Source organism: Astyanax mexicanus, chromosome 4 (genome assembly GCF_023375975.1).
Source record: "Astyanax mexicanus isolate ESR-SI-001 chromosome 4, AstMex3_surface, whole genome shotgun sequence".
Classification (NCBI taxonomy): domain Eukaryota; kingdom Metazoa; phylum Chordata; class Actinopteri; order Characiformes; family Acestrorhamphidae; genus Astyanax; species Astyanax mexicanus.
The window spans coordinates 30,123,638-30,151,432 of record NC_064411.1 but is presented as its reverse complement, the minus strand read 5'-3'; the positions used below and the strand labels follow the sequence as shown (position 1 = coordinate 30,151,432).

The 27,795-nt window shown below is 37.7% G+C and overlaps 1 protein-coding gene across 4 annotated transcripts; it reads right to left on the bottom strand.

Annotated features, from left to right (window-relative positions):
* Positions 1–497: 497 nt before the first annotated feature.
* pask (PAS domain containing serine/threonine kinase) lies at positions 498–26,178 on the bottom strand. 4 transcript variants are annotated; one of them, XM_022673138.2, is made up of 20 exons: positions 25,932–26,178; positions 23,754–23,969; positions 22,299–22,531; positions 21,723–21,890; positions 21,103–21,231; positions 20,654–20,788; positions 17,672–17,852; positions 15,766–15,953; positions 15,157–15,271; positions 14,281–14,361; positions 12,905–13,103; positions 10,644–11,545; positions 10,225–10,394; positions 9,412–9,579; positions 8,505–8,630; positions 7,439–7,573; positions 5,648–5,847; positions 5,356–5,489; positions 3,790–3,933; positions 498–1,451 (listed from the first exon to the last, which is right to left on the bottom strand). In XM_022673138.2, the coding sequence occupies exons 2-20, from the start codon at positions 23,959–23,961 to the stop codon at positions 1,255–1,257; spliced, it is 3,813 nt and encodes a 1,270-aa protein (XP_022528859.2). In that variant the 5' UTR covers positions 23,962–23,969; positions 25,932–26,178; the 3' UTR covers positions 498–1,254. The 4 variants fall into 4 exon arrangements, with proteins under 4 accessions (XP_022528859.2, XP_022528861.2, XP_022528860.2 ...); XM_022673140.2 differs by having other exon boundaries at positions 12,905–13,079; XM_022673139.2 differs by having other exon boundaries at positions 23,754–23,964.
* Positions 26,179–27,795: the final 1,617 nt, after the last annotated feature.

The following is a 27,795-nucleotide window of genomic DNA, read 5'->3' as shown; positions in this document are numbered from 1 at the left end:
GCGCTCTGAGAAACAGCGTGGGGGCTAGTTTGACCAAGCGTTTTGCAGTGGGGGCTGGCTTGACCGCAGTCAAAAACAAGGGTCCTCCACTCACTCATATTTACTAGACACTAACTCGTAATTCGTAATTTATTAGGAAGTATGTCATAATTACGAGATATTTAATTAATTAATGAGACCATACTCCCAGACTTACCATCTCATAATAATGACGTACTATCTCATAATGACTGGGCATCTAAAAATGACTTAGTATCTCAACATAATGATTTTGTACCTCAAAATTATGATTTAGCAACTTATAATAATGACCTACTATCTCAAATTAACGACTTAGCATCTCAAACTAATTAAGTACCTCAAAATGATAAGCTTCCTAGAATAATGACTTAGTATTTTAAAACACTACTTCCTGATTATACGTGGGGGAAAATGGGCTTCCATAGCTTCCAAATTCCAAACTCACAACCAATAATAATATAAAAAAACTACCAGGCTTGGTTTATTTCTTTTATTAATAAATAAAAATTCCTTCTAAAATATTTCAAAAATGTGCACCTTTCTGAACAATGCAAGTTTTACAAAGCCCTTTTATATATTTTCAAAAAATAAAACAAAATGAATGTCAATAAAAAATACACTTTATTCATCTGCTAAAATATTTAAAATGTGAATAATTTAGAGCTTAAAAATCAACATAAAATTAGTTGTTTACACAACTGTTTTAAATCACATGTATCCTTCATTAAGAGGCCAGAGCAGAATGTATAAATACAGCAAGATCAAACATGGTCATGCTAGATTACAAAATGTATTAATCTTTTTGTATAGGAATTTTTTTCAATATGAAAAAAATATATATAGATTCTAAGCAATTATAAGCAAGAGTGCAAAATTACATTCAAGCCCTCTTTTAATTTGTGATTTACACACCTTCTGACAAAACACACACATACACACACTCTTCTCTAACACCACACAGTACAAAACAACAGCAAAAATAACATGACTTCAAGTGTTCTACAAATCCTTTGACACTGACCATTTAGTGGATTCTTTTTTTAAACACAGCCACTTGTGGATAAATGAAAGAAGTGGATATATCTCACCCCCTTATTCTCAGAAAAGAAAAAAAAATACAACAGGCAGCAGCAGGACATGATTAGTGTGAAGCACGATTATTTTTGTCCTCCACCTTTTTTCTTCTTCGTTTGGAATGTCTTCCGGACGGTAAATCTACCTCAGCTTAAAGGTTCACTCATCAGTGAGATACTTAAGGAGTTCAGATTCCAGTGCTGCCATTGTTCTCCTTTGCTCTTCATAATCATCCTCCTCCTCCTCAAGCTCATCTTCATCCATATCTTTATCATTTAGAGGTGTGCCCTCTGAAGCGTGACACCTGATGTCCTCCTGCTGCACACTTGAGGTGTTCTCAGCATGATCAGAAGAGTCTGTGTTCATATAGTTTAGGAAAAGAAAAGAAAAGAAAATATAAGGGTTACCTGACTGAGTGCAGAATAAAATACAAAAACAAACAAAAAAACATCAACATTGTAATTTAGAGGTAGGCAACATGTCAGTACTTAATTGATAATTAATCAACCAATGACAAAAATATAAATGCACCACAAAAGAAGGAGTTGAACGAAAGAAACTTTAAAAATGTGGGAATGTAATAATTATATAAGTAAGTAATAGAGCTGGGCGATATGGCCCAAAATAATAATCTTCGATTTTTTTTTTTAATCGATTTTCGATTTTAATAGATTTTTTTCCCCTACTAAAAATCCAATTACAGATGATAAAAAATGGTTAAAAACAAGCTTTCATTTTGTTTTCACTTAAATTTCCCCTTTGTGCTTAAAGTGCAGGCAAAAACAACCAATTGTAAAAACTATTGTAAACAGTGAGAACATCTAGTAACTTTTAGAAAGCTTTCATTCTTTAGATACTGACACAATGCACCCTCAAACTTAAAAAAATAAATAAATAAATAAACACACCCTCAAAAAACAAATAGAAATAAATTAAAAAAAATGGTGCCCTTTTGGATATAATTGACAAAATAGAAAACAAGTACAATTTAATATGCTATTAACTAAGTAAAGTGACTGAGACTGAGAGAGGGGCGGGGGTGTACGCGCGGGAGGGAGGGGCTAAGCTCACTCTGAACTACGGGAGCACACAGGGCAGCGTTGATGGTGGAAATTAAAACTCAGAGAAAATCGATTTTCATAAAAACACATCGTCCTTAACTGTAAATTCAAATGAATCGATAAAATGGACTAATCGCCCAGCTCTAGTAAGTAATAATTATTTTAGATTAGTATTGAATGTAGGCTCTTGCTCCCTGTTGCTGCCTCTGGCCTGGATACAAAATTAGATATGTTTGGGTATTGAGTCATACAGCTTCCATACAGCATCCTGCAGTCCCATAAATGCTCATTTGATGCTAAATATGGCAACTGGACAGGCAAACTTTTGCTCTGTGTGGGTGAGAATTATCTTGCTGAAAAATCCCAGTTGGAAGCCCCACCATAAGAGGAAACACATGTGCCTGCATACTGAGCTGTTATTGATTCACCATCATATCACTTTCAGTGGTGACCGAAGATACCCCAGATCATCACGTCAGCAGTTGGAGCAGTGTGTTGCTCAACAGCAATGGTAATATGGAAGCACTCATCACAAGGCCTCCATACTCAAACCTGACCGTTGTCAGATCCTAAACAAAACCTTACAGTTCTAATACAGTTCCAGTCCGCAACAGTAAATTTCATTACTTTTCACGCATCCCGCAAATAAAGACATTGTCCCGCATTTTTATTAAAGGTCAGACTCCAGTTTTAAAATGCGTGATTTATAATCTTGCATTTATTAAATGGCTGTAAGAGCTGTCATCAGGGGCAGGACAGGATGTTTTATCATGACAATCAAACGAGAATGCGGATGCAGGTCAGGGGCGTGCCTACCAACACAAACCAATGCAAATCAGGTCAGAGCAGCACCAGCATGTAGCACGAGATTATGAAGGAAAGAAATGAAAATGCAGCTACAACAAAGTCTGGGAAACTGTTTTCCCCTGGATGAAACCAACGCTAGGAGAGTCTGGTCGAGTTTTGTGTAAAGTTAGCTTGAGCCATTTTTCCCATTTTACACAGAGGTGAATACGACAGACAGTGTGAGACTCACAAAAAAAAAACTTGATGCTCAAAAGGAGGTTTCCCAGTCTATGCATACATTCCTGCTAAAAACCCAAACAAGATATATAAAGTAACAGCAGCCGAACTAACTACCATTTACCACACTGTGAAATATATATATATATATATATATATATATATATATATATATATATATATATATATATACTATATATAACTTTAAATATATATCACACTATTTCACAGTCTCAAGTTAAAACACCCGACTGTGTACTATTAAACAGAACAGACACTTGTAAATAAATATAAAAAACACATTGGGTGTCCCACATTGTCCCACACAAACATAGTCTTTGTCCCACATCTGGGGAATTGAAATCTGGTCACCCTAGATGCAGGTCAATTAGTCGAAATCAATATCCAATGATGCGTCTTCTCTCAAAGTATGCCAACTAGGCAAAAATACCTTCATTGCTTCATAGAGGCAGTCAGTGACAAAAGTAGTCTCTGAGCTCCTTTTTTAGGACAGCAAGGGAATGATTTTAAATCTACTCCTAATGGAGGACACCCAGTGTTTAATCAGTAGTGTGTATGTTTGTTTGTGACGCCTCACGTGTGAGCTCACCTTGGCTGCAGGGGAACACTTCACTCCAGCTGTACTCTCCTAAGTTAATAGGCTGCCGGATCCAGGGCTCCTGAAGCAGCTCCTCCAGAGTGATCCTCTGAGCTGGCATGGGGTGGAGCAAGCCAGCGAGAAGGCCATACAATTCTGATCAACGTCAAACACAATTAAGATTAAACCTTTTTAAAATGATTTGACTGTTGATTGCGATAAATTATTGACTTTTACTCCACTTACATTATGATAAAATAATGAGATTTTCTAAAAAAAAAAATAAATAATAACATTTAAGCAGTTATATAATTTAAAGAAGAAAAGGCAACACATTTTAATTAATAAGAATATATTGACATTGGAATTGAAATATATAATAATAATAATAAAGATAGAACAACGAAAACATAAAAAACACTTTTATTGTGGTCATGTCTGTCTATGTACCGCACAATAAGAGAATAATGTAATTATCTTGATAGGTCTATACATTACATAATAACCAGCTAATTAACACCATAACTTCAGTAAGTCAAATTGGGGGAGGGGGCGCTGTTCTTGCAGAGTTGAGAGCATGCACAGGGGTTGGACAATGAAACTGGAAAACCTGGTTTTAGACCACAATAATTTATTGTCCCGATGGACAGTTCTGGTGGAAACAGGAGAGTTGAGGTGCACATTGAATTCTGCCGTGATCTGGGCAGCTGTGGTTTTATGTTTTTTAGATACAATCCGGGTTAGCACCCGAACGTCCCTTTCAGACAGCTTCAGCTCTTGCGTCCACAGTTAATCCTGTTGGATGTGGTTGGTTCTTATTGGTGGTATGCTGACATTACCCTGGATACCGTGGCTCTTGATACATCACAAAGACTTGCTGTCTTGGTCACAGATGCGGCAGCAAGACGTGCACCTACAATTTGTCCTCTTTTGAACTCTGGTATGTCACCCATAATGTTGTGTACATTGCAGTATTTTAAGCAAAACTGTGCTCTTACCCAGCTAATTGAACCTTCACACTCTGCTCTTACTGGTGCAATGTGCAATTAATGAAGCTTGACCACCAGGCTGCTCCAATTTAGCCAGGAAACCTCCCACACAAAACACACAGTTTCATTGTCCAACCCCTGTATGTTTCATTAAAACATTTAATATTTAATTCCACATATCGCTATGATACAATACAATCAAAGCCAAGCTCAGTGATTGAACAAGAGGTAGGTTTTATAATCGCTCTGTGATTGGCCAGATGGTGGGTGTTGTACTTGTTCTGAGATTGGACAGGAGGAGGGATTTAAACCAGTTTAGTGTGTTGAGTTTCAACTTAACCAGTATGTTACCATGGCGACCTACCCAGCTGAAAGGATAGCCACGTTTGTGGTAAGTCAGGGCTGAACTCAAAGTTAGCTCGCTAACCCTGTAATCCTGCTTCGTGGTTCAACCCCCTGCTGAATTATAAAGAAAACATGGAGACACCCCTGTTCCTTACTAGTGTCTCATAATGCACCTTATAATCCGGTGCGCCTTATAGTCTGAGAAATGTTTTTTTTTTTTTTTTTTTAAACACACATTCTGTACCTGAAGAGATGTTGCAGGGAGGGTTGAGTTTTGCAAGTATGGTCTCCTCCACAGTGCTGAAAGGGTTCTCACTAAACAGCAGTGTATACAGAAGCACTCCTAAAGACCACATCTCCAGCTCTGGTCCTTCATACCTGTACACAAAGCACACTATTACACTAAATATCAGTATTTTACTCAATTTTTAAGGTCCCACTAAATTGATTAACATTTAAACCTTTATTTCACTCATTCACAGTATATATCTTTCTGCTTACAGTACTGCAGTATACTGAAATTCTTTAGTACGTACGGGTTCCCCTGCAGAACCTCAGGGGAGCAGTACTCCAGCGTTCCACAGAACGTGTGGAAAAGCTTGCCTGGCTCCAGCGTGGTGGCAGAGCCAAAATCAATCAGCTTGATGTGGAAAAGTGTGTTTATGATGATGTTCTCATCTTTAATGTCTCTGTGCAACACACTTTTCCCACGCAGATAGGTCACCGCTGACACCAACTGCAACACAGGCACACACGATTAGGAACATGAGATGAGAATTTTACAAAATATTTAAAAAATGTTTCCTTAATCTGGAAATATACAACAATATGGCATCCGAAAGTTTGTTGACACTTGCTTCTGTAATGAGTCCTCTGAAATCAAGAGTATTTGTAATAATAAATAATACAAATAAGTATTTGCACTAGATCTTGAAACATCGCTGTAAACATTAAATCAAATTCAGACAAACAAACAGCAACAGTGATCGGACACTCATTTGCAACGATAAGTTCTATGTACTAGAGACTGGGCTCAAAAAAAAAACAAAAAACAAAAACAGCCCAACACGGCTTGAGCCTGTGCACGTTCTGCCCAAGCCCGACCCGACCTATAAACTGTTTTTGTGAGCCCGAGCCAGATTTAAATTCAATATTTTTTAGAGCGTTAAAACTAAACTTTTTAAAAAACATTTACAGGCTGTTTAAATGAGCGAAATCTCTTCAGAATAATGTTAATTAACAATGCAACACTGAAGAAGCATAGAATGATTATTTAAGAGAAAATGTTTATTAAGAACCAATCTTCCCATCTATTCTAACATAACTATCAATGTTTAAAATAAGTAAACTTGTAAATGTTTTATGTTCTTAAACATGTAGCCTAAGTGCAAAACACAAAAACAGCAAACAGGATACGCACTGCACACTCATTGAACCGAAACAATAACATACCAAGAACAATAACATAATTTACAATTACTTTAGTATATTCTACTTTAATTAACAATGTTTTAGAATATAAAATGTTTTCTGGACAAATTTTTTATTTTATTTTAAAGCATCTAGCCTACGTGCAAAACACATAAAACAACAATAAGGCTATGCATAGACAAGCAGAGGAGCTCAGATGTGCGCAGTGCTCACTGCAGTTCCAGAGCTGCGTGATTATAACATTTTATTTACAACACAGTTTGATTTGTTACTTTACTATATTGCGAGTTCGGGTCAGGCCTCGTGTCGGGTCAGGTTCGGGCAGAGAAACTAAGCTCTATTCTCTACACACTAAAAAAGCAGCCTATTTTACATACTTGAATTCTTCCTGTATGTGGTGGAGACTCTAAAAGATGGCTCCATAGGCAGCTTGCTGTATTAGCATTCGTGCTAACCGATGCTAGACGATAAATGACTCATACCCTTAGTCCCATCATTAATAAGGTCTTTGACTGAAGCGTTAAAGTAGGGGAGGAGGGGCAGGGTGGTTGGATGAAAATTAAGCCCTCTGATTGGACGAAAGCACTTCACTTGTGCTCAGATCTCTGTAGCTCAGCGGCATAATCAACTTCAGTGACAAACGTGGTGACAACTTAACAAAAACTGGTGAGATTGCAAGACCAAATGATATGAGCAAATTAGAACATGGAAGAGGATAAAGTGTGCCCGTTACGCAAAACGTGTACATGTTGGCAGGTCTGAAAACTGAAAAGTCCGGACCAAACAAGGTAGTTATGATGGGTGGCAGCGAGCATAACATTAAATTCACATGCTTTCCTATAGTGATTATTCCAGCCCTGTGTGGACAACAGAATGCCTGTGTCAGTATTACAGACCTGTCTGAAGATGTAGCTGGCCAGTGGCTCATCCAACCTTGGCTGCATGTCGATGAACTCAAACAGGTCGAGACCATCTCCATGTTTCTCCATCACCATCTGGAAGAAGCTCTCGTTCTCAAAGACCTCCATCACCTGCTCCACAAACACACAGCAAGTTAAACAGAGCGCCAGCAGCCGATCAGTACTGTTTAAAAATGTCATAATTAATGGACCAATAGAAATACTGCAAAATTACAAGGATGTAGAGTGGTGCTTAAATGTGTGAGGATTTTTTAATAAATCTGCATTAAATATAATATAATAATATTAATAATAATAACGGGGGTGGGGGGGTGGGGGACGCAGGCATGTGGGAGCCCTCCCAGTTCGATGCTTTGGTCAGCGCCTAACTGAGTAGTTAGAAACCGGCTGCTTCTGTCTGATTTTACCAGTTAGTTGACCAATCCTGCTTTAGTGCAAGAAAAGGATCGGCTATCTAATAAATATATAAATGAGGAAAGAAAGACAGAAAGACAGAAAGAAAGACACTACTTACAGCCGCGTGACTCTGTTTACTACGTATACATCTGCGCTGCATGTTCAAACACTGTTTAAAAGGGCAGCGTTTCAGCGTTCGGTGTTAAAGCACAGATATACGCACTGTAACACAGAATCTTCTTGCTATATATATTTTTTTTCGTATGTTTAAATTTACTCCAACACCGGACAGCTCTGACCAATCAGAGAACATAGCCTGGTTTATTGGTGCGCATTTTGGTTCGTTAAAGATTTATGTCTGTGTGAAACCAAACCAAACAAAGGAAGAAAACGCTCCAAGTAAACAAACTCATCAACTGATCCGGAACATAGAAACAAACTACAGGTGTGAAAACTCCCTGAAAAGAAAATGCGTGGATTATGCAGCAAGACAATGACCCTAAGTACACTAGTCCCTCTACCAGTTGGAGAGGACAGTAAAGTTATGTACTTTTAGGAATCGTGTGAAATTTTTTTAAAAGAGTTCACAAACTTTAAAGCACCTCTGAAAGGTACAAAGTTGAAGTGTCCAGAACAACACGTTTACCTTTACAATATTGGGATGGCTTAGTCGGGCAAGTATGGCAATCTCCTGAGTGATCAGACCCAACTCTGAATCATCCACCCAACATTCTGTCACCACCCGGCTCTTCCTGATGAACTTTACCACAACCTGTATAGAAAAGGAAGGGGGGTATTTAGTTACATTTACCAACAGCTCTATATGATTTGCAAGCAAAATGAAGAATTATAGACACACACACACACAAACACAAACACACTTTACATATCAGGTCATAAACAGTTACGTGCCAAGGCCCTGCGTATGCCCTCCAGGCCTTTTCAGATACCAAGTTAGTATTAAAAACACATGCATGCGTACGGTTATAAAATAACAGGTCAAACAGGTTTAGTGCTATCATTCAGTTCTAAATATCTAAAGAGCTGATTATTAAAACTTTTTATTTAAGCCTTCTTGTGATTCTTATTATTGTGGATGTTGCTGCCAAGTAGCCTTATCTACTTGGCCAACTGAATCAACCTAATTTTTTTTTTTCCAGTCATTTGTTAAAATACTCCTAAATTAGCAACAGGTTTAAAGGAACACTCTGCAAAAGTGTTGCATCGTTCATTGCATGGTTGAAAGTATAAAAAAAAATATATATAAATCACAATGGAAAAATATGACAGCCTGCATCATGGGAACAGACGAGTCCACATTTATTTACTATGAAATCTCATGCAGTCGTATTATTTGTACGCCAGAGGTCAGAATTCCACTAGTTCAGGTCGGAGAACCAGTGGGCGTAAGCAAATGGTGGAAGAGAATCATGATTCAAATTGAATAATGAGCAGAGTGCATCGATACAATCCTAGTAATCAGCCATTCATTTTATTAATGTATTCAAATTAATAACACCAGGGTCTCCGAAGACCTGTATCTTTGTTCTAACCTCTTGTCCATCATGTCGTCGCGAGGCAAGCCACACAAAGCCGAACGCTCCTTTCCCCACAGTGCGCAGTGGCTGGTAGGCCTCCTCAAACTGTCCGTCACACGCTCCAGACTGCTCCAGGTCCACTGAGGAGCACAGGCCCTCGCCACGGGCTGCCTCACTGATTGCCTGTAGTATTTAGATATGAAGGAATTAGTTCTCACTCCCAGTGATCTGTACATGAGTGGTCCTTTCCTTGCAATAATGTACTTTTTTTTAACGAGATTTCAAGAGAAAAGCACAATTAATTAATAAACAAATGATATACAAATAGGGCTGGGAGGTAAATCAAATAAATTTTATTAAAATAACTACTTTTTTTAAATGCGATTTTTGAAATGGGATAATGGAGCAGCCAAAGGGAATCTCAGTGGACAGAAATTTTCTTCAGTTAGAAACCTCTACAGAACTATGTGGCAGTAATTTTTATATTTTTCACCATGTTTAATATTAAACCATGTTAGCAGGTAAAGTGTGTGTGTGAGAATGTGAAGAAAGTATATAACCATAAGACAGTTCACTGTACATGTATAGCTATAATATATTTTTCACATGCTACTTTGCAAAAATCCTATAAATTCTACATACAATATTAGGGTTGCTCAGTATTAGTTAACTGACAAATGGCTGTTCTCAACTGTTTAACTTCTTCTAAATAACAGTAACATTCATTAAAAAATTAATTGTTTGATGTAATGATGTAAGATCAGTAAATAAAGTAAAAAAAAAAAACAGATGTCAACAGGTTTAGATGATACAGTATATCAGACTGACCTCTCCCAGGCTGATAGCGGAGTTGTCCTGAACTGATGACTCTGCTGTGGGGGACCGTGTGCTCTGCAGCGTCTCCTGCTGCTGCAGGAGAAGATGACTTCCACTCAGCCACACACAGAACATAACATCTCCACAGGCCAGAGTCGCTCTCCGCACGTCATACTGCACCTCTACAGGAGGAGACACAAATGAATGACTGACAACATAAAAATGACTGAAATCCACTCAACACTACAGCAAGACTTGTAGTAATTTATACAGAACAAGTACTCTTACAATTATCTGTTTTGTATTCAATGCATCCCTAGTACAAGGCTTGATTTTTATGAAGTGAAGTGGATTACATTTTTCAACAGTTTCCAATTAGTAAAAAAACACTAACTTTCTAATAATGCTGCTTTCTAACAAGTGCTTCTTACCGATGGGTGTTCCATCTCTGTGGTAGCAGTTGGCCTGGAACCAGCCCTCTTGTATGAGGTGGAGTGGAGAATGTGGTGTGCACAGGGCAAACTGTGGCTTCTTTGGGGTGGAAGTTGCTGGGGTGTCGCACATCAACAGAATTTCACCACTCATCCCCCGAGAATCAAGAACATGGTCTTTAGAGAACTCTGAAAACGGGGTCCACGGCTCCAGATCGTTCAGCTGAGGGTCAAATTGGTGATTTGAATCTTTCTGCTGTGTGCTGAGGCAACCTTCTGCACTTTTTTGATCTAGGAGTGAGCTTCCCCGTGCATTTAGGGGCTCGGTTTCAGCATCAGACTCAACCACGTATGGAGAGGGTGTACGCAGGAGTTCGGCCGTGTCACACGAGGTCAGAGAGGCATCGAGGTCACCAGGATCATTGGGAACCTCTACGCTCTCGCTCAGGTCCAGGTTTGCTATAACGTGTGTGATAACATCGCCATTTGCGTCCAGGTTTAAGAAGCAGCTGCCCGAGTCCAATACTTCCACTGCTGCTTCTGCTTCCTGCTGTGTGTCGTCCGGCCTCTCAGGCCCCGCCCACTTCTCACAGAACCCAGAAGACGACCGGCTCCCGATGGATATCACCTCAAAGCTTGAATCCTGGAGCCCACCGTCCGAACACAGGCTGCCCACTGCTGTACACTCTTTTCTTGGGCACGGTACAGACCCCACTGGTTCTTGGACCCCTTGATCACGTTTGGGTGGCTGGTGTCCGTTCTGGGGTAAGTAATCCTGAGACTCCAAAAGGGCAAAGGTCTGTAGCAGGGCTGTGGTGGACTCCTCTGCGACAGAATCATTACACTGACCTGCTGCTGCTGCTGCAGCTGCTTCTTCACAAAGTTCGGATGTGTCCTCCAACCTGTTTGGAGAACATCATTAATCACTAGAGGATCCAGGCCAGAACCGGCAATGTCTGACCTTGGAAGGCCACAGCACTACAGCTGTTGGGTGTTAAACCAGTTCTAAAAAAGACCCAGCTCAAATCACCAAGGGTGAACTGACAGCAGAGACCACAGTACACTGTTGTGCACTGCCAAACTTTTCATATTTCTGCATTAATTTCAAGTACAAGTAAAAAATAAGAACTAATTTCTACTGAATTGAGATCAGGACTTTGACTTTGGCCCAAATTCAAAACCTTAACTTTATTCACCTTTAAACATTCTTTGGTAGCAGAACTCTGTGCTTACGGTCGTTGTCTTGCTGCATGACCCACATTAATTTACTTAAAACGGTCCTGATATTTTCCTTATTTTTTTTTTTCAAATACTGGATATTATTCAGAATTCATTTCTTCACCAGTGATAGCAAGCAGTCCTAGCCAAGATACAGCAAACAATACAACAGGCCCAAACCATGATACTACCACCACCATGTTTCACAGACGGGATTAAGTTTTTATGCTGGAATCCAGTGTTTTACTTTCTCCAAACATAACATTTAGTCATTTTGGTCTTATCTGTTGGCAAAACATTGATCCAGTAGTCTTCTGGCTACTGGCCAACCCACTGTTGTTCTGATGGTGGACTCGTAATTTCTCCCTCAAATTATCTGCCAAGGTTTGCATACACATTTTGACACTTACAAATATAAAACATTGGACCAATACATCTAACAGTGGTGCTTTAACTACATATTAGTGATGTATTGACATACCTCAGTGATTAAATCATTAAAAGACGTTTTAATCATTTTAAAGTCGAGCATTTAGGTTAAAATATTATTAGTCCATGGGTTGATCCAAATTGGTTTATGATATTTATAGCACTTTTAATGTATGTTGTGGAATAATGTCCTGAGGTGCGTACTATATGTTTTAATGAGAAGATAATTAATATATATGTGTGTGTGTGTGTTCTACAGTTGCTGTTGGAAAAAAATCTGAATACTAGAATAAAACACTGCAGCATGACTTTAAATAAATAAACAACTATCCAGTATGGACTATTCTGTGCTTTTAACTATTTTTTTGATTTCTCTCATTACTGTGATAAAAGTATTATAATGAAGCCTGTGTTCACCCATGGGCACACACAAACTCACAAAAAATCATCTTTAGAAAAAACAATAAATAAGTGGTTAGATGTATGAATGAGAGAAAAAAAAAACATTTAAAGCTGGCTTCAGTTACTGGTGCTTAACTTTTTCTGTCAAACGTTTCAAAATGGCCGGCCTGTACTTTACAGACACACTGGTGCAGCAGCAGGTGCTCTCTCACCTGTCCTGAGGCTTGTATGGAAATGCAGGAGAGGAACTGGTGCATGGAGCTGTGCCCTGCAGCACCAGTTTAGTCCGGACTCCAGCAAGAACTCTTCTTCCTTTCCCAACACATTCTCTTCTTTGTTTTGCATGATACATCATCATGCTGTCTCCAACCATCGGTGATTGAGGATCTGAAAACAGATTTATATAGAAAACTGGAATAGAAAGTGCTCACAATCAGTTTATGGAATATTTTAAAACATATGCTTAAGGTGGTCATACTATGATAATGAAATATTACAATAAAACCAACAAACTATTTGTGGTAAAAAAATCTGGTCTAACAATAAGCAAATTTAGAGAGACTTGCCTTCTGCTGCAATTTACAAAGGACCTACAGTGCTGTGAAATAGTATTTGCCCTCTTTGAGAATTCTTATGTTTATGCTTTTTGTCAAACTTACATTATCAGATTAACACAAAAAAATTAATATCAGACAAAAATTACCTGAGTAAACAGAAAAGACAAGGTTTTTTAAAATGGTGATTTCATTTAATAAGGGAAAAAAACTATTCAAACAAATCTGAAATACCAAAATTACTCCAAAAGGGCATGGGCAACTCATCCAGGTCCCAAATGAACCCAGAACTCTAAAGAACTGCAGCCCTTACCCATTTCAGTTAAGGTCAGTATTATTGATTCATAAAAATTAATAAAAAAAAAAAAAAATACATAAAAAAAGTGGTCACAACAGACGGGTTATGCTTGAAAACCCTTCAATGTGTCTGAATTAAAACAATTCTGTAAAGAAGAGTGAAACTAAATTCCTGCACAGAGATTGGTAAAGTTATCGGTAAAGCTTGATTGCAGTTGTTGCCGCCAAGGGTGGCACAACCAAGTTATTAGATTTAGGAGGCAAAACCTTTTTTTTTTTTTTTTTTAAACTGCTTTTTATATTTACTCAGTTTATATTTGTCTGATATTAATCTGAAAAATGTAAGTATGATAAAAAAGCAAAGCAAGATTTCAATTATTACACAACTGTTTTTTAAACTTTGTTTCTTACAATTGAATGATGCTGGTGTTCTAGGATTACATCTACTGGCAGAAAATGCATAGAACTTATTTAAGACAGATATTAAATAATATTGTAATTAATAATTTGAATATAGTCAAATGCAGGACAGACTAAACTGAAGAACTGCAGTATGGAAAGGCAAAGCTTAATTGGGATAAGCTGTATAAAACAGATGGTGCTCCTTCATAATGTAAGAAAAACAGTGACTTCGAATCTTTGTATAGCTTAATGTACAAATGTAAAAAAGTATTTCATGCTAGTGATAATTTAATGTGTGCCTGTATGAATAAACACACAAGAAGTCAATCACTCACTGTATGTGTCTTGCTGATCCTCCTTTTCCGTAACAGCAGCAGCAGTTAGGCCTGAAGCACCGTGTCCAACACCATTACAACCTGCACACAAATATGAGACAGTTGCAGAAATGTATATCAGAGGTGTCAATTGAAATACTAGTATATACTTGAATGTTTGAGGGGAGATAATGCTAACTTGGGGCACTGGAATAAATAATGCATAATAAATTGAAATGTTGTTGATTGTAAGGTTTTCTGAATTAAAAACTTAATTTGCTCAGTATAAAAGGGCGTTTTCACAATTGTAGTTGGTTTCTATGGTCCGGATCAGTTGATGAGTTTGTTTAGTTGGAGCGTTTCTCCTTCTGTTTGGTTTGGTTTCACACAGGCACAAACCTAAACCCACCAATAAACCACTAGAGCACATTCTCCTCTGATTGGTCAGAGCTGTAAGTAAAATAGCTGAAAGTAAATATAGTGAGAAGATTGTGTTTCAGAACTTATATATGTGCAGTGTGAAGCTGCTTTAACACAGAATGCTGAAAATTTGCTGCTGTGCTTTTAAAAAAAGTTTTCAGTGGGACATGCAGCACAGAGTTGCACGGCTGCGATCAGTGAACACTGCACATACTGAACTCTTAGTGTGTAAACATCAAGCAGCAGAGCAGTATATTATCTGGATAATATCTCAGATTAAACTGCAGTTTATCTGCAATTTAGCTCAAATAAAAGAAGTATATTTGATAGCTGTCTCTTAATTGTTTCCATGTCCTTAATATTAATCTACAATTTAGAAAACTAATTAAATAAAAGACAGCTTTTTGACGGGTACTGTAAATCTGGGATGAACTGGAGTGGTCTGTGAGGCTGTCAGTACACAAAATAAATAGGTACCAGTGTTGCTTGAGGGTTTTGGTGTGGCTCCATCCCGTTGATGAGCTACAGGGCTAGTGCTCTGGTCAAAAGCACACATTCTCTCATAAAAGGCTGGAATCAAGAAGGTGATATTCTGTAAACAAGCACAGACATACAAGTGGATTACGGACGAGAACAAACCTTTTTCCCTGATCTAGACCTATAATGGTAATTAAATCATACAATATATTGTACAATATAGATTATGGTACAATATATGAATATTGTCACTCATTGTCACTGAGATCAGTACTGCACATTATATACTGTACTAAACAACTAAAAATCAATAATTGTTTTTCTAAATCAATACAGTATTGAAAAAAATAAAACTGCCATATTTTCTTTACCTCTATTAAAAAAGGGCCATAAAATCATTTTATGGAAACCTGGATATTTACTCATAGCCATACAATGATTCCATGCAATCCGCATTACTTTCATCAAACTTGCCTTGGATGCCTTGGCTTACTGCTTACAATACTTTAACTTCCTGTACCACATGCACCATTACACACTTAATTCTGCTCACAATTGTTTTTACAAATGTCTAATATTCATGCTTCATTTGTGGAAAAAATTGCCTACCTTGCCAAGCAGCTGGGCCATTGTGTAGCCAACCAGTAGGGGGCAGTAGATGCTGCTGATGCTGTTTATGGTGCCATTAGGATGGAGAGTCAGAAGGCTGCTGGTTGGAGCAAACGCCCACAGTGACCCGGAATACACCACCCCCGACTTGGGTGAGGAAAGGCCATCATTACTGCTTTCATTTCCACCTGTTGAGTGAGGAATTAGTGAGTCTCAGAGATTAAATTTAGTCTTGGACTGCACCACATTATTTCTATTATTTTCCATTGAAAGAAAAATATTGTCCTAGACTATGCCTAACCAATACCAGCTTGATTTAAGGCATGTCAGTCTGTCTTTGCTATTTTAACAAAGGAAAAAAGTATGCCTTGCATACTAATTATATGTTTTGTTATATGTTTTGGGCGTAACATGAAGTAAACCAATCAGTGTGTCACCTGCCATTCCCTTTAAGAGCCAGGTGCGCTCTGACTTTGGCGGATCACTATTTAACAGCGCAGTCCTTCTGCTCTTCTCAGCAGAGGACACTGACCTGCTCGTTTACTCTGTGAAGGTGTGGGTTGGGTTTGTGCAAGATTGCCAAGGTAGCAATGAACGCCTCATGGTTGAGCAATTTGGCTGAGCAATTTCTGCCAAGCAATACACCAGAAATTTACCTGAACAGGCTTCCCTTCCAGACCACCACGCCCATCAGTGTCGATATATTTGTATATGCCTTTTAGGGGTGGGAATCGTTTACTATCTCACGATTCGATTCGATTCCGATTTTGGGGGCCACGATTCGATTCAAAATCGATTTTTGATTCAAAACGATTTGAATTATAAAAATTTCTGCTTCTGGCTTATGAATCTTATTGAAAAAAAACCCTCCATAATATACACTGGTCCTGGAGCAGGTAATGTGTTACAAAAACAATAAAATGTGCAGGAATGTGGGTCCTCAGTGACAGAGGAATCACTGGGATATCACAATGACGTTAATGAACAATAAATAAATAATAAATAACACTGCTTTATTACCAGGCTACTAGCGGTGGTGTGTATGTGACGCTGCTGGGCTGATGTGATGATAGCAGTGGAGCGCTAAAGTTCAGGAGCAGCTGCTGATTAACTAGTTAATTTAAGGTCGTTGTATTTCTTCAGAAAGGGGGCAGGAGGTGGAGAAATTAATTCATATGGTCCATTCCTTAATTCCTCTGTGATGAGGAGCTGAAATTAGCTCTGATTAGCTTATTGTATTTTTCCGTTCCGCCTTAAATGCTGCAGCCCGCTGCCACCTGTAGCGTTATTTAAGGTGGAACTGGAAAGTTAGCTAGTTAGCTAGCTAACAGTTACTGAAACTAACTACTAGCGATCTTTTTTATGCTTGTTATGAAGCATTCTGCCATAAAACATTGAAACTACACGTTAATCTAATGTAATATAGTGCTTGTTCTGCCATCTTACCGGTGATTCTCAAACACCTACGCTCTGTGTGTGTCTGGAAGATCTCCGTTTGAAAGGACAAACGCTATCCCCAGGGTTGCCAGGTCCAACAAAAATACCCAGCCCAAAATCAGTCTAAAACCCGCCCCTCAGAATCGATTTTGGGACATTTTAAATCGATTCTGAATCGTAGTAAATGAGAATCAAGATTCTTATGTGAATCGATTTTTTGGCACACCTCTAATGCCTTTGCTATTAAAAGACTGTTGGCGGGGTGTAAGATCGCAATAAGCAGTAAGCAGGGTCCCTCCATCTTGGAGATCCATTTTTTAAGACTTTGATACAATTCTGCTGGGTTACATTGTGACTTGTCCTGACCCTAAAGTTAAACTAACTACATACAGTGTTTGTGCAATTATCTAAACATTCAGTAAAAAAAATACAAAAAAGGTGTTCTAAATTGCAACACAAAAAGACCGACCTGGTTCAGGAGGGCTGATCTCTTTAGAGTTTCTGACTGAATTCTCACTGGGACTGGATCCAGCTGATGTGTTTATTTGGTTTGATAACTTCCCACAGGACACAGCAGCCCGCAGCCGAACACACACACGCAGAGCTGTACCACTGCTGCCTGGCAAATGCAACCTCTGCACACGCGACATCTAAAAGACGATATGTACACATGCAAACACACACACATAAGAGCAGTTACAAAATCAAGTCAAATAACAAGACAGAGTAACAGTTAGGACTTGGCATCAATATGAAAACTGAAATTAGTATAAATAATTTTATTTTGGTACAAATTTCTGGACAATCCAATTACAACTATGTGATTATTAATTCCCCCAAAAGGTTTATGTTTGAACAAGCAATTTAGGAATACTATGATAATAGTGAGCAAGGACTCATTTTGCTCTCATAACTATTTGACTAAGACTAAATCTTACTTTCACTTCACTGTAAGCTACCTGAATATTGCCCATGTTAAAAAGCCTCTGTAAGGGACCTTTGTCTCAGTGCTGGTGGTCTGCTTTCTCTCTCTTGCTCCTTCGGTTTGCTCTGGTTCTGGTTGGTGGGTGTTTTCATGTTCTTATATAAATTTTAGTTGTTGCAACAGTACCGAATTTGTTTAGTGTCACTATTGCAGCTTGCTGTGGCTCTAAACAGCTCTCCTCTGCTGCTCATGTCACAGTGAGAGAGTGAGTGCAGTGGAGGGGGGGGGATGGGAAAGGGGAGGGGCTAATTGAGTAGGAGTGAAGTGAGAGAAGAGCAGTGTTGTACGGCCAGTCAGTCACTCTGTAAATATTTGGAGTTGTACCTAAGAGAACCTGCAACTTAAGAATCGATCTCATCACACAAGTATCAATCAATACCCAATACCAACGTTAGTATCAATACTAGGGGTGGGCGATATGGCTCTAAAATAATACCACAATATTTCAGGGTATTTTTGCGATAACGATATACTTGGTGATATAGAAAAACTAAAATAATTAATTCATTTCAGGAATATAGTATAATAGTATAACAGTATAATCATAATGTGGCAAAATAAATAATAGAGCATAAAATAATATAATGCAGCAAAAAAATATTGCAGAATATTTAGTGCATGCATATAAACTGCAAACTAAAACAATTATACAATAAATACACCTAAAGCTTCACAGTAAATAATAGACTACTTTTAAGACAGAACAGCCCTATTATCACGATATGGATTTTTAATATCATGATATTTCTGTCACTATATATTGTATACGATATAAAATTGCCCACCCCTAATCAATACTATTGATATCATAAATCGATCCGCCCACCCCTAATTTAAAGAGAAAGCCTCTCTCAACACATTTGCTACACTACTGCATACTGCTTTGTGTGCTGATTGTCTAGTATTGTCTGCATTGTATTGTCAATTATTTTACTAATACAGATGTGAGATGTATTTAAACCATCATTTAAGTTATTGAATAATAGTTGCACTTTACCAGTTATTACTTGTCACTTTATTCATGCTTTGCATAGCATAATCAGTCTTTTTTATTTCATTATTATATAAGTGTGATGTGCACAATATTGCCACATATTTGTTTATTTTATTTAATGATCGTTTACGTCCTGTTCATTTATGTTCCTAGAAACCACACATACAAACAAATTAGTATGTTAATCCAGTAAATGAGTGGCATATTTATAGGACTGTGTGAATAAATAGTTTTGGAATTAAAATCTCCTTGTTCTTGTCGGACAACCTGAGGCGATTGCTGCTAAATCAGCCCTAGACTACACTTTTGTGCTGACGTCAATCCCAGCACAACCACCCTTCCCCCTTTGTTGTACTGTGATGTACATCGTAAAAAGAAAGAAAAAAAACAAAAAAACATTGTGTTATTAATAATACCTACACTGGGCAGATGCAGGTGCATCTCAAAAAAATTAAAACACATTGCAAAGGTAAATTTGCAGTGTGGGCAGTGTGCCAAGTCCTGCTGGAAAATGAAATCTGCATCTCCATAAAGTTGTCAGCAGAGGGAAACATGAAGTGTTGTAAGATTTTGTGGGTAAACAGTGCACTGACTTTAGACTTGATAAAATACAGTGGATCAACACCAGCAGAGGACATAACTCTCCATACCATCACTGATCATTAGGGCTGTGACGAGACACTAATATCACGAGAACTAGACGAGTCGAGATTTTAAAATAAATTTTTAAAGAAAACGTCAAAAATAAAAAAATGGCTTGAAAACTAGAGTTTTATTTGACAAAACCATATAACGCAAACTTAACAGACTGGTTTCTCTCACACATTGATTCTATAAGAAATAGAAATAAGAATAAAAATAAAACTTTTCTTATATAATAAGTGCAAACCACAAGCAGTCATATTAAGACTATGGTTTGTGTTTTTTTGTCCTAAATTTCTTGTAATTTAACTATGCATAACCATAACCAGTCATATTAAGACTATGCTTGAAGTGCAAACAGAGACAGAACATGTTTTTAAATACAGTACAGAGCTAAGGGATTAGTACAACTGCCTATGAAACAGTCACGTGTACCATTTACTTACAGTATTTACTAGGGCTGTGAAGCTTTGGGACAGTAAGAGCACTGTCGCGCGGAGCTCACCTACTGCCGCGCGGAGCTCACCTACTGCCGCGCGGAGCTCACCTACTGCCGCGCGGAGCTCACCTACTGCCGCGCGGAGCTCACCTACTCACATGCTGTTTTTTTTTCCCCCGCGAGACAGGTTTAAGCTTGACGAGAGACAGGTCTAAGCTTGACTAGAAATATAGTCACGTTTTAATCTCTAATTTTTAATTCTACAGGATATTGTGAGCTGAAACCTTGTAAAAGTTGGGTCATGCAACAGGACAATGACCCAAAACACCAGGTCTCAGATTCTATGGATTTCTCCTACTTCTGTGTTTCTGTGGTGTAATGTGATGCAAACCTTAGGTATGGCCCTGCAGTGCAGTGGAACATGCAGTGACGGCATCAGCGAAGTGATTGACAGCCCAGTCAGCTCATTAGCATCACAATACCCATGGAGATGAGCAAAGGTGGAATCACAGCTGAGGATCCCACCCTAAAGTATAACACACATATATATATATATGTATAATCAGAGGCCTTAATTCAGAACAGAAACACACATGTACCAAAACTGAATAACTAGAAATTTAAAAGGGCTACAACAATGCAAAATTACAAACAGTCTCTGATTAAAAAAAATACTTCAAACAAAAAAAAAACTATAAATAATTAATTATCGATATTTATTATGAAATAAAATATTTCAATAGTGATATTTTAGTTTTACTCAGTACACTTTCGAATAAAATATCGTAGAATATCTAAAACTGTGCAATTTATTAAACTATTGCAGTTATGAACTCTAACCTCTTGAGAGAAGGAGAAGTGGGCTGATATTCTCTCCACTTTCTCCAGAAGCAGCACACACGTGAGGTCATGTGACTGTGTCCACACTGACACAGGGAACTCTGCCCCAGTCTTACTCACTGCATTTACCTGCAAAAGAAAAACAAGAAAAGATTTAACGTCCAAAATCTTTGAATATTGTTATCGCAAAAATATTGTGATATTACTTAGTATATATAATAATAATAATAATAATAATAACAATATAAATATACAATATATTATTTATTTAACTAAAACAATGGCTATATTATTAGTATCATAACGTGGAATAATTGACCTCTGGTGAAAATCTTAATGAGGGGTGTTCCAGATCATATCAATAATAATAATAATAATAATAATAATAATAATAAATAATATCGCCAAATAAAAGTTAGTATTCATTTTGTTGCAGTAGTGTACTCTTGAAATTACATTTTTAAAATCCAATACTTTGTCATATCGTCAAGAATATTGTTATCACAAAAATATTCTGAAATATTTTTATTATTATTATTAAAGGTCCATAGCGACTACCTCTAAAAAAAGACTTGATCTTCTTTTCAATATAAAACGTTTAATCATAACAGCTTTCATACCACTTTTCCTAATATGGTAATCAAGTTCCCATCAGTGTCCAGATTTTCTTCACCCAGGACATTCTCTGTGGTCTGACTGGTCTTCAGGAATGATGTCACTGTTTGACCAATGAGATCACTGCACTTGCACTCCAATAGCTGGCATGCTTGCTTGCTCACTTCCAACACCTTCAATAAGAGACATGTTAACAGATTGAATTTCTGGGTTTCCATTGGCTATAAACCATAATCAACAAACAATAAAAGAAATAAACACTTAAAATAGATCACTTTGTGTGTAACACATCTATATAATAGTTGAGTAGCGCATTTTGAACTGAAGTACTGATAAAGTTACTTTTTAATGATATTCTATTTTTTTTCCAGATGCACTAGTATTTAAGCAACATTTTAGAGTCAGTTTTGAGAGGTTTGCTTTTAAGTTGTAAAATATATTCCAAGGAATGTACTTGCACCCAATTTACAAAATAAATGTTTATATAATTTTTCAGGAATATCCGTAATAACTCATTATTTACTTTAGTTTGTTAATGTCTTTACCAAGGTTTCATGAATTGGGCCCATCATCTGATTTACCTTCTCTGTGGTCCTGTCCACAGTCACGGTGGCCTTATTAGGGTTGTGTATGAGTTGTGGCCTCCTCTTTCCAGCACTGTGAGTTTGAGGAGATCCAGAGACAAGCTGTCTGAGTAAGGATCTCTCCAATCCAGCAGGCGACTGAGCTGGAGTGCAACAATGACCTGGAGAGCTGTGCAGGCTGGAGGCTGAAACGTCCCTCATGGATCCTGAGGGGGTTGTTTTGATAAAACCTACAGATACACAAACGTTACAACATTAATATGCATGTCTTACAGTAATTTGCAGCGTTATATAAATGGCATACGTCATTATTATAAAAACAAATCCAAAAGTGTAACTTTACAGAAGAAGGAAAGTAATTGTTAATTAACATTTTAGTTTGAATAATTTTAGATCATAATAATCATAATTGTTTACTGTAGGGAAAGCCAGGGAGCAAGAAATGCATGTAACAAATACTTGCATGTAAACATGTAAAATGTATCTAAATTGCTTACAGGGTTAATGCATGTGAATAATCAGTAACGTGTTGTGATGAGATATCTGATGCAGCTATCAAACATACTTCTTTTTAATTAAGCTAAATTGCTAATAAGGCGCAGTTTAATCTGATATATTAACCAGATAATTGCTATGAACAAACACTGTCTCTGCTGCTCCATGCTGTTTACACATGCAATTATGTGCAGCAATCTCTGCTCACATCTGCACTGCACATTTAATTGAAAACACTGAAACACTGAAACACTGTATTTAAAAGCGCAGTGGCAATTTTTTTTTGCGTTTTGTGTTAAAGCAGCTTCACACTGCACAGATATACACACTGTCTGGAACACACAATTTTCTCACTATTAATTTATTTCCAATTAGAGGAGACAATGTGCCCCCAAGGTTTATTTTTTTGCGCATTTTGGTAGCTTTAGGTTTATGCGTTTGTGAAGCCAAACCAAACAGAGGGAGAAACTCCCCAAATAAACAAACTCATCAATTGATCCAGACCAGAGAAACCAACTACAGGTGTAGAAACACCTTTTTGTACAGCAAATTAAGTTCTAATTAATAAAAGTAAAAGTACAATAAAGTAAAAAAAAAATCAGATGACAAACTCTTTGAACTTGAAACTGAATTTAAATAGTACAGCCAAAATCCTGTTTGGAGCACTAAGGAATCATGACAGTGAACAAAGCACCTGATGTTAGCTAGCTAAATGAATCAAAATAAATCATTTTTTTTGGTTGCTTGGTGTATTGTCCATAGATAAAAAAAACACAGTAAATATATCTAAAGCATACATCTTACTGCAGTGGGGATTTATAAGTGCTGCGAAATCTTACATCTCTATGGGTCCACTGAGTTTAAATGAGATTTCAGTGGATTAGTGAGCAGCAATTATGGTAGTAGGCATCACGCCTGCACTTAATAATTAAACAGGAACACAATTCTCAGGCTCACCTGTATTGGACTGTGGACTGCGCAGCAGACAGGTCTTGTTTCCAGCAGGCTGTAGATGCTGTAGACAGGGCTGTGTCTGCTTCATATCTGAGGAATCATCTCCCTGCAGGCCTGAGCTGGAGCTGTGGGGAAGTGTACACACACTGTCGCCCAGGGCGCCACCGCCACTGCCCTTCTGCTTATCAACAATGTGGCGCCAGAGCGACATCTTCTGCGCTTAAACACACAGAGAAGCACAGGAATTAGTGCTGGGCAGTATGACCGAAAATGTTTACTGTGGTATTTTTTAAGATCTGAAGATCTGATGAACTAGGGCTGTTAGGGTAAAGCATTAATGCTCTAATGATGATGTTTTTCAATTTTACTCTTATAAAAACACTCATACAGTGATGAACAGCAGCAGGGGCTCTTTAGATCAAGTGCTGTTCTCATATCACGTTTCTCCAGGTAAGACACAGCGAGATGAGCATTAGACTCCACAGAGCTGAGCTACTGTGCTCTCGCTTCAGTACAGACTGTGTTAGCTTGTTATGCTAATTGGTGTTAGCTAGCAAGCTGTACCAGTATGCTTCTTTGGTGGTGCTGTTCTACGCAGCACTCCGTAACTCTTCTAGTGATATGATGGTATGTGAAAAATACATAATGCATAAAAATGCGAAGGGGAAATTAAAACTGGTATACCAGATGAACCGCTATACCGCCCAACACTAACACGAATCTGGGGCCAGGCTGTGTTAAGAGCATTGGGAAAACTTTCTGCCATTTTTGTTGAGTATTAAGTAACAAAAGCACAATCTATCTCTCACTTTACAACAGATAGGAAGCTAGCTAAATAAATTTCAACTTTAGGGTTATTTACTAAATAGCTAGCAAGCTAGTTAGCTAGCTACAAGATATATGTAGCTATTAGAAAAATAAATAAAATGTTGTCCCTGTGTAGAACACAGCCAAAAAATGCACAGTAGCAGAGCTTGCTAGCTAACGCTAGCCAGTTAGCATAACAAGCTATTGCTACTGTAGTTCAGTTCAGCTCTGTGGAGTCTCACGCTGTTCTATCTGGAGAAACATGAGAATAAAACTACTGGAGCTTCTGCTGCTGCTCCATGCAATATAAGTAACAATAGCCATTTAAAATATATTAATACTGTAGCTTGAAGGATAATATTAATGCACACTGAACTGAATGTATTTGTTAACTGGAGAAAAAGCTGCTTAAATACTTTAACGCCTCTAATGGCTTTAATAATAATATATTGTAAACTGATATTAAACATGTGTCTTACTTGTGCAATAGAGCTTTTGAGAAAGATCTCCTTGAATACTTATATTTTACATATTTTAGGTTTATTTATAGTGATTATGGAACTATAAAAAATGTTTAGTTTTGTAAAGGAAGCTGTGTGATTTTTTTTGCATATCTTTTTTAAGGTCTATTGTTTACATTCTTCAGGTGTTTTTTTTGGTCTGATTTCTTCACATATTGTGCAATTTTGTGGGACAAAGTAAACCTATTATATGTATTCCTAACAGTAGAGTAAGTAACAAACCTATATTAAAGCCCAGTCATTCAAGAAATATATAAATAAATAAATAAAAATAATAAAAAATACTGTGATATACAGTGAACCCGTCAGAATATTGCAAAACACCATGATATGCATTTTTGGTCATACCGCCCAGCATTCAAACAAACATAACAGTTTGACCCTAGTAGTTCGTTTTATTTTATTTTATTCATGTTCACAAGAGAGCAGGGTTGTGCTCTGTTGATAGACAACACAGTTAAAACTGCATAAAAAACTAAACTCCTAAAACAACTTTTACTTAGGTGTTATCAATATAATAGTTTTTCTAAAAAATATTTAACCAAGGTCAATTTATATGCTTGCTTACATCGGTATATTAAATCATAAGCCCAGTATCGTAATGTGTATCGTATTGCCAAGTTCTTAGCAATGCACAGACCTATTCTTCCCACACGAAAAGGAACTGTTTGTACACTGAAATTGGGTCCAGTGCAAAAATAGGGTTATCTAACCCCCTAACTAACTTACAGTACTAAACTGCAGTTCAGATAAAACAGGTCTTCAGTCCTCTAGTCTCAGAGTCCTGCCTGAGTAGGCAGCAGGTATTAGATTTAAGACACAGCCTGAATTAGTAAATAAGACACAGCCTTACCCCTCTCTCTCTCTCTCTCTCTCTCTCAGTCTGAGCGTCTGACCGGCAGGCCTCCTGCACAGCCCGCTTGATTAAAGGCAGAAATCAGATTTATCAGATTCCGGCGCTGTAACGGTTCAGTACTGCAGTATTTAATTAAACTCCACATAAAACTGGAGCTATAAAAGTGCAGATAACGGCGGTAAAAACATCACAATCCAGCCGAGCTTCTCCCCCAGTCAAACCCGAACTCTGCAGTGTTTGGCGCGGATGTAACTGAATGAAACTGACGTCGCCTGATCAGCCAATAAAAACACTCGGTTTTCAAACCCGAGCGGTCCGATCGTCCAATGAGAAATAGCCTTAGGGCTGTAAACTCCTGTTACCATGGGCAACGGAAAGAAGCAAAGATCAAAACAAGAAGTGCTTTTGTTTTTTTTGTCTTTTAAACTGTGCTATATAAAATATATTTTTTACAAGTTCCTATATCATTAATATGTACTATTTTATTTTACAGTACCAGTCAAAATGTTTGGATACACCTTATTTAACAATTATCATATATTGAAACATTAGGATTCATGTAATAAACTTAAAAGTGTTAAACAAACTAAAACAACAACTCTGTGGAGCATTTAGATGCTCTTATCTGGGTAGCTGTCAACTAAGTTTCTGAGGCTGGTAACTCTGGTGAACTGTTTCTGTGCAACAGAGGTAACTCTGGTTGCTATTCCTTTCCTGGGGCTGTCCCAATGAAAGCCAGTTTCATCATAATTTGTGATTTGTGACTGCACCTGAGTATACGTTACTTTTTTTTTTCTTTACTTAATTGAGTAGTCCTTGTCATAACATGGATTAGAACATTACTCAAATACAGCTATTCACTGTACACCAACTCTACCTCTTCACAACTTTACAATTAATGCTCTCAAACACATTAAGAGGCAAGAAATTCAAGTAATTAACTCTTCAGAAACTGAAAGCCATTCCAGGTGACTATACCTCATAAAGCCAAGCCAAGATGTGCCAGCCAAGATGTGCCAAGCTGCCATCTAGGCATGAGTTCCTTCTTTAAAGAATTTAAATTATAAGTTTGGATTATTTTGGAATAATAAATTTAAGGTTTGTTCATAGGCCTGTCACAATAATTACATTATCGACTTATCGTTCAATAAATGGACATGACCTCAATCATTTTAATAATCTTGATATTGTCCATTGTGTTTTGTGTACACAAAATGCACTTACATATATTATGACTAAAAGCGTGGCCACCGTAGCCTAGTAGTGCGAAAGCACAGAAAAACACACACACAAAGTGAATGAACTCAAAACGTACCTTTATTAGGAAAAATGCCCCCCATCAACACATTACATTACATTACATTACATTTGGCAGACGCTTTTGTCCAAAGCGACTCAAATAGTGAAGTACAAAAGTAATAGGAGGTAAAAACATCTTTAGATAGGGCCTAAAGGAGGTCAAAGGGAGATAATGTGATAGAGGAGTGAAGGAGGGGAAGAAGGACATGAGGTTAGAAGTAGTTAGTTTGTTAGAGGTGTTAAGAGAGTAAGTTCTCTTTGAAGAGCTCTGTCTTCAGTGAGTGCAGATAGGAAGGAGCTGTTCTGTTATCACCTTGTAGGCCATTGTACGAGCTTTGAATTTGATGCGAGCATCAATTGGTAGCCAATGGAGCTCAATAAACAGTGGAACACCCAAAACTTACATAAAGTAATGGCCCAGTGTGAATCTAGTCACTTATCTAAGGCTGCCTTAGGTTTGTGTTGCCTCAACCTTCCTCTCTCCATATGCGTAACTCTCGAGTGAAGGCTGAGGTAGGGTCTTTATGTTGGTCCAACGAGGGCCAGCTGGGACAGACCAGGA

Bases quoted from the DNA above. Each gene is read 5' to 3' on its own strand.
- pask (XM_022673138.2), bottom strand. From the start codon at position 23,961: ATGTCGCTCTGGCGCCACATTGTTGATAAGCAGAAGGGCAGTGGCGGT. The intron at 9,580-10,224 runs GTCAGTCTGATA...TAAATACTACAG, and splicing joins CCGCTATCAGCCTGGGAGAG to GCAATCAGTGAGGCAGCCCG. The intron at 5,848-7,438 runs GTCTGTAATACT...CCTGTGTTGCAG, and splicing joins CCAGCTACATCTTCAGACAG to TTGGTGTCAGCGGTGACCTA.